The 18,582-nt window shown below is 45.0% G+C and overlaps 1 protein-coding gene across 2 annotated transcripts; it reads right to left on the bottom strand.

Moving 5' to 3' along the window:
- Positions 1–222: 222 nt before the first annotated feature.
- GPR88 (G protein-coupled receptor 88) lies at positions 223–4,431 on the bottom strand. Of its 2 annotated transcripts, none has more exons than XM_082687783.1 (2): positions 3,783–4,431; positions 223–3,377 (listed from the first exon to the last, which is right to left on the bottom strand). In XM_082687783.1, the coding sequence occupies exon 2, from the start codon at positions 3,306–3,308 to the stop codon at positions 2,154–2,156; it is 1,155 nt and encodes a 384-aa protein (XP_082543909.1). In that variant the 5' UTR covers positions 3,309–3,377; positions 3,783–4,431; the 3' UTR covers positions 223–2,153. The 2 variants fall into 2 exon arrangements, with proteins under 2 accessions (XP_082543909.1, XP_082543908.1); XM_082687782.1 differs by having other exon boundaries at positions 3,778–4,430.
- Positions 4,432–18,582: the final 14,151 nt, after the last annotated feature.

Here is an 18,582-nt window from a genome sequence, read left to right as displayed (position 1 = left end):
ATTCAGTTATGCTTACAGAAAGGAAATCATACCTATTTCTTTTTAATGCTGGCATACAACCCTATTTAATTATATAAGGTAGAAATAATTTGAGAAACTAAAAATAAAATTAAATAAAGGAGGAACAAGGAAGTGACTCTCATCACTGGTGCTTTGGTGGTGTCCTCTGTTACAGTGTTCTCAAGGAGGTAGGCAAGAAAACCAGAGACAGAAGAAAAAAACTCAGAGAAATAGTTGTTTGAACTTTAATTAAACATTTGAATCATAGTTAAATATTTGAATCAAGGAAAATGGGAATAGATGAAACCTTAGTGAGAGAGAAATGATACATGCACAAAGGGGAGATATTAGTAAAATGACTGCTGACCTATTATTGGTAGTGAACATATTTGTTTTGTTTTACTACAAACATGTCTAAGTTTCCTGCAACTCCCATAATTATTCAAATGCACACAGGTTCCCACTGTCCTAACTTAACGATGTTCAAGAGTGCGACAAAGTAAGCTGTTTTTGTTCTGAACCTCACAGTTAATTGAGGTTCAGCCCCAGTTCTGATGTAGTTAGCAGTCATAATGCTAATAGATGGTTATCTTAAATTACTTCCCATTTTAATTTTATAAAGTGATCTCACATGATTTTGTGTTTCATCCATTTCTAAATAAATTTAGTAAACCGAAGACAAGCCTCAAATCATACATTTCAAAACAGATTCCCATTTGAACTGTTTGCTGTATAGAACTGAGTTTGTTACACCTGCTTCAACAGACACAGTATTAATGTCAAGTGTCAAGGTAATATATATAAGAACTACTTAAAAAACAATGTTGCGTTCTAATGTGTGGCTTGTCTAAACCCTAAGAGAACACAGACTGCCTCGCAGAGCCAAAACCACCATTATTGATCCCTCCTGACTGTGGTTCCATTTGCAAGATAAAGTCCCAACTGGGTCATAAATTGGGTCAAGACAAGAACCGTAAGTAGCCAGGGTATCTCCGCGTCTCTTTTCAAATAATTGAAGGTCACTTCTTCTGGTGTCTGGAAGAAGTAAAATGTCCTTGTCTAATGGGTATTGCTTTAATATATACCACATGCCCAGTAAGTTCTAGCATCTAGGAGCATGCAATAGCAGCTAAGATTAGCTATGCAGTCATGGTATCATTAGTGTTTAATTATATCATGTGCATTGAGATATTTTAAATGTTAAAGAGAAAACAGAAGGACTTATTCTCCTTAGCAACCATTATAGTACAGAGTGTTCAAAGCTGCAATCACACTCATAAGGCAAGTAAACTGATTACAAAATGAAGGTAGCATCAAGTGTGCATGCTATAAAAACATGAAACTGGTACCTAAAACAGATAACCTCCTTATTTGTTTTCAAAATTCCATGGCTGGCTCAGACCATCAATCAACACAAGGGGAAATTTTCACTTTAACGCCTAATGCCAATGTTCACTCTTGGAAGTGCAAAAACAGGTGTAAAGTAATAGATCTGTTTTCTCTTTTCTCACTGGCCAAGATTCTATCTCATTCGGCAGTGATTTGACTTTATAAAAACCCTTTTAAGAATAAAGGGCTTGAAGTCTTCATGGTAGCTCCTACTGGTATGCACGTCGGTGGCTTCATTCTCCGGGTTCATACAAAGGCCAAATCACAAGAGAAGCATCATCAAAGATAAGTTACTTTTTAAATACTTCTTATATCTTATTTCCTTCATCAATATTACTTCCTTTGGCTTATGCACACTCGAGGCGCTTCGTCTCTATTATAAGACGATGAAAGTGGGAACGGTAATACGTTATCAAAGCTCTTTTCAAAAACAGTGCTGAAATAAATTAACCTGTTCTTTTAAAATGTCAGGGTAGCAAGTTCTTGAAGTGTCCGGTGTTTCGACTTTAGGGTTTCTCTAAAACACAGAAACAAAGGCTAAAAACCAGGTGGCTGTTCAAAGTGACTTCGGGGACCCCATTTAGGGAGAGACCTCGGTTCCCAGGTATTCCACTGGGGTCAAAGGCGAAATCTTCGCACCGATTTATTGGGCTTGGCCTGCAGGAGTCTTCGTTCAGACAGGGGGTACTTTACAAGGGCAGGAGGCGATGCCGACCAAGGACGCTGGAAGCCGGCATCCCTGTTTCCCGCGGGCCCTGGCCGGGTCACCAGTGCTGGCCGGCGGCGCGGGTGCCCAGCTGCGCCTGGGACACCGCGGGCACCGCCGTGGCGGCAGCGGCGGCGGCCGCCGCGTCGCCGACGCCCGGCAGGACGGAGCGCACGGAGCGCCGGAACTCCTCGTTCCTCCACGTGTAGAGCAGCGGGTTGAGCGCGGACAGCGCGCAGCACAGGAGCCAGCTGGCCGCCTGCACGCCCCAGGGCACGGGCAGCGAGAAGCCGCTGGCCAGGCTCACCCACACCAGCGGCTGCGTGGCCAGCAGGAAGACGCAGCAGAGCAGCAGCACCGACAGGCCGCTGAGACGCCGCTGCGCCCGCCGCGGGTGCAACGAGGGGGGCAGGGGCTGGGCCTGTGCGGGGTGCGCCGCACCCCCGGGGCCCCGCGCGTGCGGGGCGCCCGGGAAGGCGGCGGCGGCGGCGGCGCAGCCGGGCAGCTGGTGCAGCAGGTGGAAGTTGAGGACGCTGACCCGCTTGACGCTGACGCGCACGCGGCGCACGATGCCCAGGTAGCAGTGCAGCAGCAGCGCCGTCTGCGCCAGCAGCGCCGCGGCGGCCAGCAGGGCCGGGTAGTGGACGCGCGGGGGCGCGGCGCCAGGTCGCGGCGCCCAGGGCGGGAGCAGCAGCACGAGGCCCAGGGCGAGAGCCCAGGAGAGCGCCAGCATACCGGCCGTGTGGCGCCGCTGGTACAGCGCCTGGTAGGTGGCAGGCGCCCGGGTGATGAGCAGGTAGCGGTTCAGGGCCACTAGGCAGTGGGACAAGAGGGACACGGTGAGCCCCAGGCCTAGCAGCCCGCCCCGCAGCAGGCGGTAGCTGCCGCCGGCGCCGTCCCAGTCCGCGGGGGGCTCCGCCGAGCCGGTGGGCAGGAGCCCGAGCACCGCCTCCTGCGGCATCCAGAGGGCGCAGACGCTGAGGTCCGCTGCGCAGCCGTTCACAATGAAGGCGTTGCTGGTGGTCTGCAGCTTTCGGAAGGACGACACGAGATAGATGACCATCCCGTTGGCCAGCGTGCCCCCGATGGCCAGGCCCGAGTACAGAAGGGACACGGGGATGCGCCGGCCCGCCCACGACTCCTCTTCCTCGCAGAGCAGCAGCAGCGATCCCCCGGTGGTGGAGGAGGTGGACGTGGAGGAGGAGTTGGTCATTCTGGCCAACTCTTCACACCTCGCGAGCTAGCATCAGCTTCTCACAGCGTGGCCCATCCTGACACCCGCCTGCGGGGAGGGCAGAGACATCTCTTCAGCCTCTGCCACCGACACAAAAGGCTGAAGCAGAATAATGGGCTGGGGGAGGGGGAGAGAGGGAGTTCGAGGAGGACGGGGGTGGCAGATGACGGGTGCCTGCCTCGGAAATGTCTCCAGTGCCAGGGGAAAGGCCTCTTTGCATTCGGCAGGCACCAGGGAAGCCCAAGCCCGGGACAGAGCAATACCAAGAGTCTCCTCTTCTCCCCACAAACACTCATGCATGCACACACACACACACACACACACAGACATGCACATGCACACACGCACACAGTTGGGAATATTGCCAGATAGAGCCCCTAGTTTCCAGGACAAAGCAGAGATATCCCAGCAGCGGGAAATGCCAGGGGAGAGGGGTTGAGGGGCGTACCTTACTTTGGGGCTGATCCTCAGCTGGCAGTGGCAGAGGCAGGGATGCCGGGAAATACCTCCTCACAGCAGCATCTGTGGTCCCAAAATCAACAGGAGAAACTCAGCTGGGATCAGTGCCAGGAGCCAGGGCTGGCTTCTCCCAAGCAGCATCCACACACATGGTCCTAGGCAGAAACCAGCAGCTGCAGGGAGACTTCTCAGCTGGCAGCAGGGCTGGGGAAAGTCAAGTGGCAGGCTGCAAGCCCAGAAGGGCAGGCAGGCAGGGAGCAGAAGCAGAGATGCTTGGCTGCAGAAGCAGAAGCTGAGCTCGAGAAGCAAGAGTGGTGCCTGATGTGGTGAACCCACACGAAGCTCTCTCGTGCTCAGTTATACATCTCCCAGGGAAAAGGCAGCCTTTCCACGCTTGGCATGAATTATTCAATAGCTTCTATCTTGTGAAAGGAAAAAAATATCTTGTTCAGAAAGTCCTGTAATTAACAAGTTTCTCTGTCTTGTCTTTTCTCTCTTTCTCTCAATCACCTGATTTTTCACCCCGCTTCATTTTTCTTTCCTTTTTTCCCCCCTCTCACCCGTGTTCAAATAAAATTTAATATGCTCCTAATATATTTCATCCTAGCCTCATGCATTCTGTGGGCAAGAATTTTCCAAGGGATGAATATACTCCCAGTACCCAGGACTGATCTCTTCCATCTCACACTTGCTGGGAGAATTACTTTGTATTCTAAATGAAATTCATGTTTTCTGTAGTAAGGCTGGACAATTGTCCACAGAAAATCCCCCAAATCTCCATTTAAGTCATCATTTTGATTTTATTCTCATCATCAAACTCCTTTCCAGAGTTTGGCTTGTGTTCAGGAATGAAAGGGTTAGAGGGTAAAGATGAAATGGTCAAGTTAAAAGTAGGTGTTGGAGATAGAAAGAAACCTGAATAATGCACAGTGTCAATGACAAAGATGGCTCTTTGTTTGAGAACTTTTTATTCTGTGATCTTAGGTGGAGATTTGCAGTCAAATGTTGGAAATTAATTTGACACAGGTTCTTATTTAATCATTCCGCATGGGAAATTTTCCATAAAAGCCATCCTTCCCTCCTACCCCCCCCCAATAAATTAATTTTCACTGTGAAAATCATTTATCTGAAAACTGAACTCAGTATGGAATATGGTAACCTGGCCTAATGGAAAAAATGCTTGGTGAGGGGGCACCTGGGTGGCTCAGTGAGTTAAAGCCTCTGCCTTCAGTTGGGGTCATGGTCCCAGAGTCCTGGGATCAAGCCCCACATCAGGCTCTCCGCTCAGTGGGGAGCCTGCTTTCCCCCTCCTCTCTCTCTCTGCTTCCCTCTCTGTCTACTTGTGATCTCTGTCAAATAAATAAATAATCTTTTTTTTTTTTAAAGTATCTATGTTGAAAAAAAAAAATGCTCCGTCAGGTTTCAGGACACCGAGTTCTACGTTGAGCATCTACCAACTGGACTTGTGATGGGTCGTTTATGTCATCTTGTCAAAAAAGAAGCTTTCACTCAGTGACTTCCAAGGCCTTTCTTTTCAAACTTTCTGTGAATCCCCACACATAAATGTAACATTCTTCTAGAAACATGTGTACTCTGCCTAACGTGTGCTGTAGTCCTCTGTCCTACAGTCTGAACCCTTTCCCGGCTGTCCATAGGGCAACATTTCAGGAATGGAGTGCAAGACGTTCTCCCTCAGTTTTCCCCTCTCCCTTTCAAAGAATGGTGTTAAGTAATGACCGCTAACAACTCTAATGGGGTTTGTGCTAAGCCTGACTTGATGGGTTTAGCCCTTATAGGCAGTAATTAAGTGGAATGAATTGAGTTAGGGGATTAAAGAGAAGAACCAGATATTTGCTCTTCCGAGGACTGAGAGGTTCAGATGTCAAGTTCATTGATGTTGAAGAGAATTTGCCATTGTCCTCTGCCTGTGGTCATTTGTCTTTATTGAGCCTCTGAGTACATTAAGCACAGCACGCATGCAAGAGAGTCCTCTAATTATTTAGAGTTAAACTTTGTTGTTGAGATAAAAATTTCCTCTTGGGCCTCCTGGGTGGCTCAATCGGTTAAGCACCTGCCTTCGGCTCAGGTCATGATCCCAGAGTCCTGGGATGGAGTCCAACATCCCTGCTCAGCAAAGCCTGCTTCTCCCTCTCCTGCTCACCCTGCTTGTGGTCTCTCTCTGTCAAATAAATAAGTAAAATATTTAAAAAAAATTTTTTTATTTGATTTTTTTTCAGTGTAACAGAATTCATTAATTTATGCACCACGCCCAGTACTCCATGCAATATGTGCCCTCCATAATACCCACCACCTGGCTCCCCCAACCTCCCACCCCGCCCCTTCAAAACCCTCAGGTTGTTTTTCAGAGTCCACAGTCTCTCTTGGTTCATCTCCCCTCCAATTTCCCTCTACTCCCATCTCCTCTCCATCTCTCTATGTCCTCCGTGTTATTTCTTATGCTCCACAAATAAGTGAAACCATATGATAATTGACTCTCTCTGCTTGACTTATTTCACTCCGCATCATCTCTTCCAGTCCTGTCCATGTTGACACAAAAGCTGGGTATTCATCCTTTCTGATGGAAGCATAATACTCCATAGTGTATATGGACCACATCTTCCTTATCCATTCGTCCGTTGAAGGGCATCTTGGTTCTTTCCACAGTTTGGCGATCTTGGCCATTGCTGCTATAAACATTGGGGTAGAGCCCAGATATGGACAGTCAACTCTATGGTCAAATAATTGACAAAGCAGGAAAAAATATACAGTGGAAAAAAGACACTGTCTTCAATAAATTTTTAAAATAGGGGTGCCTGAGTGGCTCAGTGGGTTAAATCCTCTGCCTTCAGCTCGGGTCATGATCCCAGGGTCCTGGGATCGAGAGTCGGGCTCTCTGCTCTGCTCGGAGCCTGCTTTCCACCCCCCACCCCCTACCCCCATGCCTGCCTCTCTGCCTACTTGTGATCTCTGTCAGATAAATGAATAAAATCTTTAAAAAATTTTTTTTTAAATGAGTAAATAAAAATTTCCTCTCACACCAAGGCAGTATTTGAATTCCAGGTTCCCGGGCCCAGCTGCTGCCTTATGAGATGCCTCTGGGAATGAGCAAAATCCTCTGCTGAGAGGCTTTCACACCTTTCATTCACTCAGGTTTCTGTGAAGACCATGACTTCTGCAGCCCTGGCGCACCAGGGGGCAAGTTTTTATCTGTATTTAGTGTGGGTTTTGTTTGACGCCATTGAGCTTACATAAAATAGGGTGAGCATGGAGGGTTTCTCGCTCATTCCCAGCGCCTGGACTATGCCTGGCATGTAGAAGGTAGTGCATAAATAATTACTTAATCAGGGAATGGGTGGCTATATAAATGATTTCAGGTTATTTCCCATGGTGAAACATTTGGTAAGTGGTTTTCATGACCACCTCGTTCCTCCTACCCTCAGCAGGAACTTGTCCCCTCAGCCACCCTTCTGAGGTATGTCCAGTCTCTCTACCCTGACCCATTCCTTCCCCTTGGTTTCAAAATGCCAGTTTTACCACAACCGAATGAAAAATTCCGCCGTGCTCCCTCTTCTTCTCAGGCCGCCTGCACAAGCTCACTCCGGCTCCTGGCAGAGGGGCTGGGTTTCTCCTACCCAGTGCCCACCCCACGCTTGCATCCGATCTCACCCCTGAGACAGCCGCCACCTGGCTTAACTTCTACCCATATGCAAAGTTGCCTACCCAGTGTGGCTACTTAGGTGTTCTGTGACCATCTCAAAACCCCAATGTCCAGACCGGATCCGCTCCTCTGCTTTCCAAACCAATCTCTCCTTCTCCTATATTCCAGTCCAGGGGACCAGCATCACCATTATCCTGATGCCTAACTTAGAATCCCAGCTGGCATTTTTGATTCCACCCTGTATCGATCAATCACCAAGTGTCCTCATTCTAACACAGTAATTTTTTTTAATCTGTTCACTGAATTCTATTCATTGTGTTATTATTATCTGCTATCAGACAACGAGCACCTCTTTTCTAAATTATCCCAACAAGCACCTAATTGATATCTACTTACCATCTTACCTCCTTCCAACCAAAGCGATCTTTTCTAAGACTGAAAGACATCACTTCACAGGTGTTACATTTTATTTTTATGTTTCCCCACCCTCCACTCTAATGTACATTCCTTGAAAATAGGAGCTTTGCATTGATTACTCACATTATTGGAAGCTCCCAGAACAATGCCAGACACATAATAAACCCTTAATCAATATTTGTTGGAGGAAATAATGAGCAAATGTCACTATTATGCTTCAGTTCTTTCAACTAAGACCGTATTGTGCTCAGGAGAATCCTAAGCGTCATCATTGCTAACGTTACTAAGCACATACCGCAGGTACCCAGCATTGTTCTGAGGATTTTTTTTTTTCAAGATTTTACTTATTTATTTGACAAACAGAGATCACAAGCAGGCAGAGAGGCAGGCAGAGAGAGAGGGAGGGAAGCAGGCTCGCTGCTGAGCAGAGAGCTCGATGTGGGGCTCGATCCCAGGACGCTGGGATCACGACTCAGGCCGAAGGCAGAGGCTTTAACCCACTGAGCCACTCAGGTGCCGCGTTCTGAGGATTTTTTGTCTATTGTTTCATTTGGCCCTTATGTCCAACCTACAAGGTAGTTAGGCTTACCTCCAAACTTACAAGCCAGGGCGGGAGTCCAGATATAAGTGCACAGGCTATATGTCTAAGTATTCTTAAATCATAAATCAAGCCATCCAACTGTTAAACAATATTCTGTTCTCCTAACTTGACAAATATATTTTCATAACAACCGGAAAGCTGGGCTCAAATTTAGAATTCTCAGATTCATAGATTGTTCTGTGCTCCTGGAATGGGACTACTTGGCAAACTTGCCTCCGTCCCACAGTCTATCCCCTTCTCTCCCTACCCTTGGCTCTGTCATTATATGACAGAGGGACCTGTGTGATATAGGTAGGACACTCCAGCCTGTCCATCCGAGTCCCAACCACACCCCTCTCACATAGCTATCCCTTGGCACCATCTCAGACCTATGATGGAAGGCAGAATCAGCCATCAGAAGGGCAAAGCCAGAGCAGAGATCCACACAGGTCAGGAAAGTGTGTTCTTGGCCACTGGGCAGGGAATTCTGGGGTCCTTGTGGATGAACACGGGCTAGAAAGGGCATGTGAGCTCTGGGTGAACTTGTCCCCCGGGATCCATTGGGTAGATGAGAAAACTGAGTCACAAAAATGATTTGGGAAATGATTTTTTTTTTTAAACTGGTAAGTTAAACAACTTGCCCAAGATCACATAGCTGGACAGTAGCATAACTGGGATTCAAACCCATTCACCGCATTGCACTGCCTCCCTTGGTTAAATTGAAATTCCGTAACATGGATTAGCTCCAGTATATAAAGCTGATATAACAGGGAGACCCAAAACCATGGAGGTTCAAAAAATGAATAACTGATTCGTCTCTTACAGTGCAGGTAGAAGGCAGATCTATTACACCAGGTAATAGAGAAACCCAGCGATCCCCTCATTCCCCCCCCAACCCTTAGAACAGGAGTATCCAAAGTGTGATCCCTGACCAGCAGCATCAACATCTCTTGGGAACGTGTTAGAAATGATTCAGACTCACTGAATCAGAATTTCTGGTGGTGGTGCCCGGCGATCTGTTTTAACAAGCCCTCCGAGGGCCTCTGATGCTTGTTAAAGTTGGAGAACCACTGCCTTCGGGAGCTATCCTTGTCTGCGTGGATGACATCATGTCACCACTGCCCCATCACATGCTAGCTGGCAGAGATGAGGAAAGAAGAAAGAGGGGCAGCCAGCCTCCGGAACTGAAAAGTTCACCTAGCACTTCAGCCTACACCCCAAATAGTGAAACCCTCAGTCCCCTGGCTGCTGCTTGCTGCAGGAGGAGCTGGGGCCACGCTAGCTGAGTGATCGCATGTCCCACCAGAACCCGGGAAGGGCAGGAAAAAGAGGAGAGCAGACAGTAGGCCTTAGAGGGAAGCCGGTTACCAGGTTCACCCGGGTTTAAACCTGCAAGTTTAAAATAATGTTGTTGTCATTTGGGCCCTTTAAGCATGATGCCTCGAGCATGCCAGCTTTGGGAGATTCTTTGAAAATGCTTAATAGCGGAAAAAAAGAACTCCTGGCTTTGAAATATAAAATATAAAAAAGAAAAGTTTGAAACAAAAATTAATAAGCTATTGAAGAGTCAACTGCAATAGCTAAACCATGGAGAGATCCCAAATGTGTATCAGCTGATAAATGGATAAAAACGATGTGGTACATATATATAAATATAATAAATATTATACTTACCACATTTTCTTTGTCCACGTGTATATGACATTATAATGTATATCTCTTCTTTATCCACATATATATGGCATTACGTAAATATATATTTGTAATAATAATATGACATTCGCCATTTGCGAGGACATGGATGGAGCTAGACAGTATTATGCTGAGCAAAATAAGGTAGTTGGAGAAAGACCATGCCATATGATTCCACTCATGTGGAATTTAAGAAACAAAATAGATGAACATATGGGAAGGGGGGGAAGGAAGGAGGGAAACAAACCACAAGAGACTCTTTTTTTTTTTTTAAGATTTTTTTATTGTTTATAAAAGAGTAAGAGCAAGAGAGTGGGGGCAGACAACCAGACCCTTCGAGGAGTCCGTCACGGGCCCGATCTCGCAACCCTGAGATCATGACCTGAGTCAAAACCAAGAGACCCTTAACCAACTGCACCACGCAGGTGCTCCCATAAAGAGACTCTGGGAGATAGGAAACAAATGAAAATTTGATAGGGGGGAGGGGGGGAATGTGCTGTATGGATGATGGGGACAAAGACGGGCACTTGCTATGATGAGCACTGGGTGTTGTATGTAAGTGATGAATCACTGAATTCTACTCCTAAAACCAATATTACACTGTATATTAACTAACTAAAATTTAAATAAAAATTTAAAAAATAGTCAACTGCAAATCAGTTAAGGTGGGATCGGGCTACATTTTCATATGTTCGATATGACGTGTGATCCGGGCCTCCGCCCTGCTGAGGTCTGCACAGGTCTTAAAATAGCCCTGCATACAATCCCCCATAACCTCTGCCATTCTCACCTCTCCAGACCTTCTCTCCCTCCCCGGCCTTGTGGACCTGCCTTCCTTGAGTGTGCCTCAGTCTCTCCTCTTGCTCCCCGCTAGCCATGTCCATTCATTCAGGGCTGACCACTCCCCAGGCTGCCTCTTTGTAATCTGCCCCCACCTTTGCCTAGCTAAGTCCTACTCATCTTCCAAGCCTAAGCTCAGACTTTACCTCATGCAAGGAGTCCTTCTTGTCCCTCTTGACGGTTGTCCAGCTTCTGTGCCCCCAAACCCAAGCATGTATTGCTGCCACAGCCAGGCTCCCCAGGGACTGGTTATTCTCTCTCCAAATGATAAACTAGTCAAGGGCAACACTTTCTTTTTGGTCAGAGTGCCTGACACACTATAAATACTGAAACATTTGTTGACTGAATAGGTCCCTTGGGAACCTTTGATATGTGGGCTCAAGATTTCAATTTCAATTACTTTCTCAAGAGAGACAACCAGGAGTCGGAGTCATGCAGCAAAGCATTGTTATTACTGATCTTTTAAAAATACTTTAAAAGCTTCATGTAACCGCATCCTCATGCTTTATGCCACTAAATTATTTTTAAATAGAGCTTTTGTTGATAACAACCCCCGCTCGTACAACCCCGCCCCCACCACCCCTGACAGGATTCAGTGTGTATTTTTCCTAGTACTCGATTTCAAAACCCACCAAAACATGCTCTAGCAACTGTCTCACATAGTTTAGAAAAACCAAAGGGTGAGTGGCAACAGTGAAAAATTGGTCATTTCCTGTGCCTTTCCCAGCTGCTGTTAGCCAAGCCACAGAGCACCCTCCCTAAGCACGACGCTGACACCGTCCAAAATCCCATTTCAAACCCCAGCTGTTATTTCCTCAGATCTTGGTCTCTTGGTACACACACAACTGAGAATCACGTCGGTATAAGCTTCTTCAGACGGTAAAAGAGGTTTTGCAAAGGAACGACAGCTTTAGGTTGCTTTACGTCCTGATTAAGGAGCCATTCAGCTGCGTGAGAGCATTTACCATTAGGAGAAAACTCAATGGTCGAGTTTGTAGAAATTACGCATTTATAAAATCAAGGAGCTGAAAATGATCTGGGATACCTGAGGCCTCACAACGATGGTTCTTCACTTTTCTTCCACTGTTCCTTCGGACTTGAGAGAGAGAGCACCTCACCTCGCCTCAGAAACAGCGGTTCACTCCAGGGGTAGCCTTCCCTATCAGGGAGTACCATAGAGTATGGTTCTCAGTTGCGGGCCATTTGGAAAGGTCTGGAAGCACTTTTAATTGTCACATGTGGGGGCAGCGGGTGTCCCTCCATCTAATGGCTAGAGACTAGGGGACGCTGCTAAACATTTCACAATACACAGGACAGAATCCTACAACAAAGAATTATCCAGCTCAAAATGTCAGCGATGCGCAGACTGAGGAGCCCCGCCAGAGAGGTTAAGAGCTCGGGGTAAAAGCCAGAGCCTGGTTGTAGTTGCAGGCAAGTTATTCCACCTTTACAGATCTCAATTTTCTCATTTGTAAAATGCAAATAATGTCACCTACCTGGAGCTGGGGGGGGGGTAAATTTAATCTTTTAATGATTAAATTTATGCAAAGAGCTTCATGAAGTGGCCCGTGTGTAAGTGTGTCACACACACTCAAGACAGTGGTGATTCCCAAGGTGGGGGGTAGGTAAATGGAGGGTGTAAAGGGACACACTCTCCTAAAGAACAAATCTGGAGGGAGTGTGGGGTGCCATATGAAACCTAGATTTAGATAAGCCAATTTTCCAGTGCTGAGTCACTGCCACAGCAAGTCCCTCGAAGCATTTTAAGAAAACTGTGATCCTCCCCAAATTTGCGTGCAAACATGTGTGTGTGTGTTTGTGCATTTTTCTGGAGAAGATTAAGTAATTACTTCAGCTTCTCAAAGGAGTCTATAAACTGAAAGGGTTAAGAATCATTGATGTCATTCACTGTCCTCACTTTATAGAAAACCAAACCTAAAACAGTAAACGACTTACCCCAAATCAGACATATGTAGTGACTGATCTATGTCGTAAATCAGGCTGTCCCATGAGACTCAACAGGTGTCCCCACTGAAGTGGGCTAGGAGATTGAGGCAGTTTATAAACACACAAGACAACATAATAAACATGAACACAACTCCTCCTTCTAGCTCTATCAATTTATAAAGCCCTAAATTTGTCTTCTCAAAGTGAGTTGAACGGTAATCTTCAAATCTCCTATACCAAAGTCACCTGGGTCTGGATCAGAGCTACTCTCTGAGCCCAGTAATCTGATTCTAACGAGCACCCCAGGCGATTCTTTTCTACACTAGTATTTGAGAATCACCGAAGCAGAGGCTTTGGAGACTGATCATGTTAGTTTTTGAATGTTGATTTGTAAAGTTGCCAAAGCATTTCTTTTATGAACTACATTTTCAGCTTTTCCAGGAAAACCAATTTAAACTAAAATTGCTTTGGCTTGGTCTCTGTCCAGAAGTGGCTTTTTTTCCAGTAAGGGTTTAATATAGTTTATTTTTTAAAATGTGCTTAAAAAATATTTCTGTCTAGTAGAGATAGGGACTGGATGGAGACCATCCAGTTTCTGTTTTCAAGCATTTAGGAATTATTTAAGATAATTGAAGTGAGGAGATCAAATTACTTTCAAAGAGTGCTCTGTGTGTGTGTTTTCTCTTATGTCACTGATGGGAAAAAGATCATACACTCTTCCGTATTTGGCGACAATCATTATCATCCTTAATTGGAGTTAAACAGGACTGAGAAGACAACAAATGAAATATGTTGAGAAAAATCTGAGAAACTGTTCGTGTGATTTTAAAGTCTAAATTAGATTGATCAGGAAACAAATAAGACAACAGGAGCTCCTATCCTGTTTCTACCTCATTGAGACAATCACGGGTAGTTAGAAAAACTAATATATTCTATTTTCCTCATCTCAGAAATAAGGAGCCTGCTCGGGAAGCAAATTGGCACTGTCAGTTTCCAACAGCCTTTTCTCAGCGTATTTCTTTATTTTATAATCCTTGAAAAACACCCCTGGATGCTAGACACAGCTTCCCGAGCCTCTGTGAAAACAGCTGCCAAATATGTGTTTGAAGCCTCTCATCATGGAATTTAAGAGTTAAGGACATCGCCACGTTTTGGGACTGCATATCCACATATCCACTTAGATGTCCTTCCAACACCATAGATAAAACCCAAACTCTCTTTGCTCGCCTTTTGTTGGGGTTAGGCGGACACTATCTGCTCTAAGCACCCTATGAGCACTGCCTCATTTCTTCCTAACCAACCCCTCAACCCTCACATCTGGTGGGGAAACTAAATGTGTGCACGGATCCAATCTGCAAAGAGGCTGCTCCAAAAGTCCAACTTTCTTCGAGTCAGGTACAGCAATACTCTCTGCCATCTTTTGGTTGTACTTGCTGGACCACCTTGTTCTCCAGTGCTATCGTGTAATATCTTTGTCTGGCTATACAAGTGTAGTGCACATTTGTTTTGTACAGTGCTCAGAAAACTCCTTATTCATACTTTTTTGGGAGGATTAGGACACTTAAACTATCCTTTACCTGATGTCAAAGAGAGGTGCCCTTTTCATCTGTGATCCCAATTCCCTCAAACTGTTAGATATGGTTTATAAGTCTAGAGGTGAATGTGAGCCCCATCCCCTGGGTATGAACTTGGAACCGAAAGTCCACCAATGTCTCTCCAGGTGACTAAAGACTAAAGCCAAAGCGGTGGCCTGTGGCAGCTGTCAGTAGTCATACTATCTGCCAGGTAGAGAAAGAGATAAGGGATTCCTCCTGGTTCCAGCTGTCCCTGAAAGTCCCGCCTCTTCCTAGTCCTTGGGTTCTATAAGCCCCTTGTGTCCTAAGATAATTTGGGTATCTCTCACAACCAAAAAGACCAACCAATACATGATCATATAATTTCCTCAACTGGATTGTGAACTCCTTGCAGACATGATGAAGGCATGGAGAAGATGCCTTCTCGTACTTGTCCTACTTCTTTTTATTCCTGCACAGTTCCTAGCATCATCCCTTGAACAAGATGTTTGTTAACTGATAGATAAGAGAATACTGTTTAGTCTATCATATCTCAACCTAAGTGTCAGTTGTGAAAGCCATCCTAAAGAATTAAAATATTATTTATTTACTTATTTACTTATTTATTTAGAACTCCAGCAGGGAGCGGCAGAGGAAGAGAGAGAATCTTAAGCAGGCTCCGTGCTGAGCATGGAGCCCAACATGGAGATCTCTGGATCTCATGACCCTGAGACCATGACCTAAGCCAAAATCAAGAGTCAGACACTTAACCGGATGGAGCCATCCAGGCACCCTTAAAATCTTATTTTAAAAAGACAACGGCAAATGATTGGAAAGCTTGGCTTTCTTCTCCCAGTTTCTTAACCCTGCTGTTTACCAGGGATTACTGGAGAAGTTTTTTTTTTTAAAAGGAAGGAAGGATGGAAGGGCGAGAGGGAGGAACAGAAGGAAGAAAGAGCTTAGAAAAACAGTTTCAAGCTTCATGCTCCACTTTCTGGTTCAGCCAGTCTAGGGTAGGGCCTTGGTGCCATTATTCTAAAAACACTCACTCCCCGGGTGATTCTAATCCAGTCAGGATTAAAAATCGTAGTTTCATATGAAACTCACTTTACAATTGTTTCTGTGTTAAATTTACATACAGCCTTTAAATGCAGCCAGTTGAGGAAATGGAGAGTCTGAAAAGTTATATTCCTATGGTGTTGAAAAGTTATTCATCTCTTAGTCATCTGAGAAGCAGTAAGGGTTTTGTCCTACAAACCATCTCTTTTCCTCTTGGTATCACCTGAAAGTTTAGAAACAGAGCATGCTGGGGTGGAGAGCTGGTGGGAGTCACGCTACCAGATGGCTCCACTGGTCTGTTTCTTCTCATTCTTTGCCAGATGAACACATCCGGGTTTTTAATTAGAAAAAGGGATACCAATATTTACTCTTACACCTCCTGCTGCCTTCAAACCCATCTCAACACGCGCTCCTCTGACCACACCTTCTCTTCACGTTTTATCCACACCCTGGCCCCTCCCTCGAGAACACCAGCATTTCCCAGGAAAAGGGCATCCTCAAAATGGATGGCCATTGTTCAAGTGTCTGTGTTCCTCAAAAGACTAGGAGCTTGAGCACAGAGGTTTTAGTTCTATCTGTAGTCCCCAGTAGCTGCTCACTAAATTTGGTCGGATGAATGAATGAATAAAATAGCAATCTGCAGTCAACTTTCCAGTCTCTGGGGGTCAGTATGAATTACCTTCTCTGATTCCTTTCTCACTGCCTCAATTCTCTGTAGGCCATCAAAGACACCAGAGGCAGCAGCCCATTGAACTTTCCCAAATCCTTTTTGAAAAAGCCTCTTCAAAGGGCTGCTCCTAGCAGGAAGCTATCTCAAACCAGGCTTCACTCAGATTTCTACATCTAACGGCTAAGAATCTACCCAAGAAAATGAAATCTCTGGAGATGTATTTCTGAAGCCCTCAGAGAAAATAGGAAAAGGTAGAAGTCAAGTGAAATCAAAGGGTCTCATCTGTACCTATTATGAGTCGGGTACCTGGGATAGAGCGACAAAAAAACATATGTTAATTAATGATGCCACAGCCTAGTGAGGAGGAAAAATTACACTTCACCAAACACAGCAAGGCTTCCTGAAGAAGGTGGAAAGTAAACTGGCCACTTAAACGACTGACAATATGTGGCGACTAAAATATGGAAGCAGAAGCCTTAACAGGTAATTCGCAAGAGGGGACAAAGGCCTGTTTTTGTCCAGTCCATCATTTGGAACACTGGACATATTTGTGTAGAAATAAGAAAACATGTAACATTCCAGATACTGAGACAGAGTCATTCCTTGAGTGCAGAACATGCTTTTGGAAAAAAGATTGGGACATACGATATGTTAACACAATTCAGGTTAGCCCATTTGAGGGATTTAAATCTTTTATTCTTATAAACCTCTGATTTCTTTTTACAAGAATCATATTACATGGGGCGCCTGGGTGGCTCAGTGGGTTAAAGCCTCTGCCTTCGGCTCAGGTCATGATCTCAGGGTCCTGGGATCGAGCAGAGCAGAGAGCCTGCTTCCTCCTCTTTCTCTCTGCCTGCCTCTCTGCCTACTTGTGATCTCTCTCTCTCTGTAAAATAAATAAATAAAATCTTTTTTTTTAAATCACATTACATCTTAAAATAAAAGTAATATATTGAGTAAAAACCACAATACGTGCTTTCCATAAAATATGTTATGAAGTAGAATTCCAGTTATAATACAGTCAGGTACATTAATGCATCGTGTTTAAGCCCATTGAAACCCAAAGAACAATACAACTTTGAAAAGAATTGCCCAGGGTTTATTATTAAGACAATGTTAAAATTCATCTAAAGAATACCTTAACAACCTCAACCTGATTATTGGATCTTGCTCATTGTGTGGGCACAGAAAGGGCTGCTTTTTTTCTGGAGCAGACCGCAATAGCGCAGGGGCCGGTTTCTGTGGAAATCTCAAATCTGAACTTTCTGCCTTTTGGCCAACTAATCCTTTCAATGTTACATTAAAACAATTTTTTTTTTAACAATTTTAAGAATTGCATTTTCTTACATCAGGTCCCAGGGTATGAATTCTTAGACTTTTTAGATTCTGCCTGCTAGCTGAGAACAAGCAAGAGATTATTATTTTATATATGTCTCGAAGCTCCTTGCCCCAAAACATGTTCTATTTTCAAAGCCATGCATGTTTTAACCAAACTTTTTCTGGGTTTGACAATGTGTATACCAGCCTGAAGCTTTAACATGCTGATAGCTGCCTTGCTTGAGATGTTTCTGGTTATTTTATTTTGATGTGCCCTTTCACATCCATCAGACTGGCTACATGTCAGGAACTTGGGTTTGCCATTAAGGCCATGTTGAAATCTGGGCTGGACGGCTTGTTGGCTGTATGACCTTGGGCAGGCAAGTCTTTCACTTCTCCACGTCTGCTTCCTCCACCTAAAAACTCTCAGTAATGTCTAGCAAGATAACTTATGGATTAACATAGATTTATAGCATCTAGCGCACTGTCTGGCTTATAATAACACTCAAAAAACGTATTGTTAACATTCCCCCAAGGTGGAGGGGGGGTGCTGGGTGGCTCAGTCATTAAGTGTCTGCCTTGCTCTCAGGTCATGATCCCAGGGTCTTGGGGTGGAGCCCCGCATCGGGCTCCCTGCTCAGCAGGGAGTCTCCTTCTCCCTCGATTTCTCGTCCTCCGCCTTCTCATGCTCTCTTTCTCTGTCTCTCAAATAAGAAAAGTCTGCAGATAGCAGCTTGGAAATATAACTGGGATCATTTTTGCTGACGAAATGTCCGGCTCATAGGTCTTTTCTCGAGAATATTCTTGGGAATTTTGACTTGCACATTGCCTGTCCAGAGTAGCTCAACCTGGGGATCAGGCGAAGTGGGAAGCATGTGGGCATTTGTAACATTCTCTGCACAAGCAGCCCTGTTGCTTTGTTGAAAATGTTATAAACTTCTTTATTTGGTGCTTTTGTTTAATTTTTGGAAAATCCAGGTCTTTTTAAAATTTATTCTTCATTTATTTTAGATTATTCCAGCTCATCCTTTTAAATTTTTAGTGCCTAAGTGCTTTATTTT

This window comes from Mustela nivalis, assembly GCF_964662115.1.
Source record: "Mustela nivalis genome assembly, chromosome: 10".
NCBI classification, from domain to species: Eukaryota; Metazoa; Chordata; class Mammalia; order Carnivora; family Mustelidae; genus Mustela; species Mustela nivalis.
Note: the sequence above shows the minus strand (reverse complement) of the source record. Positions and strands in the feature narration are given on the sequence as shown.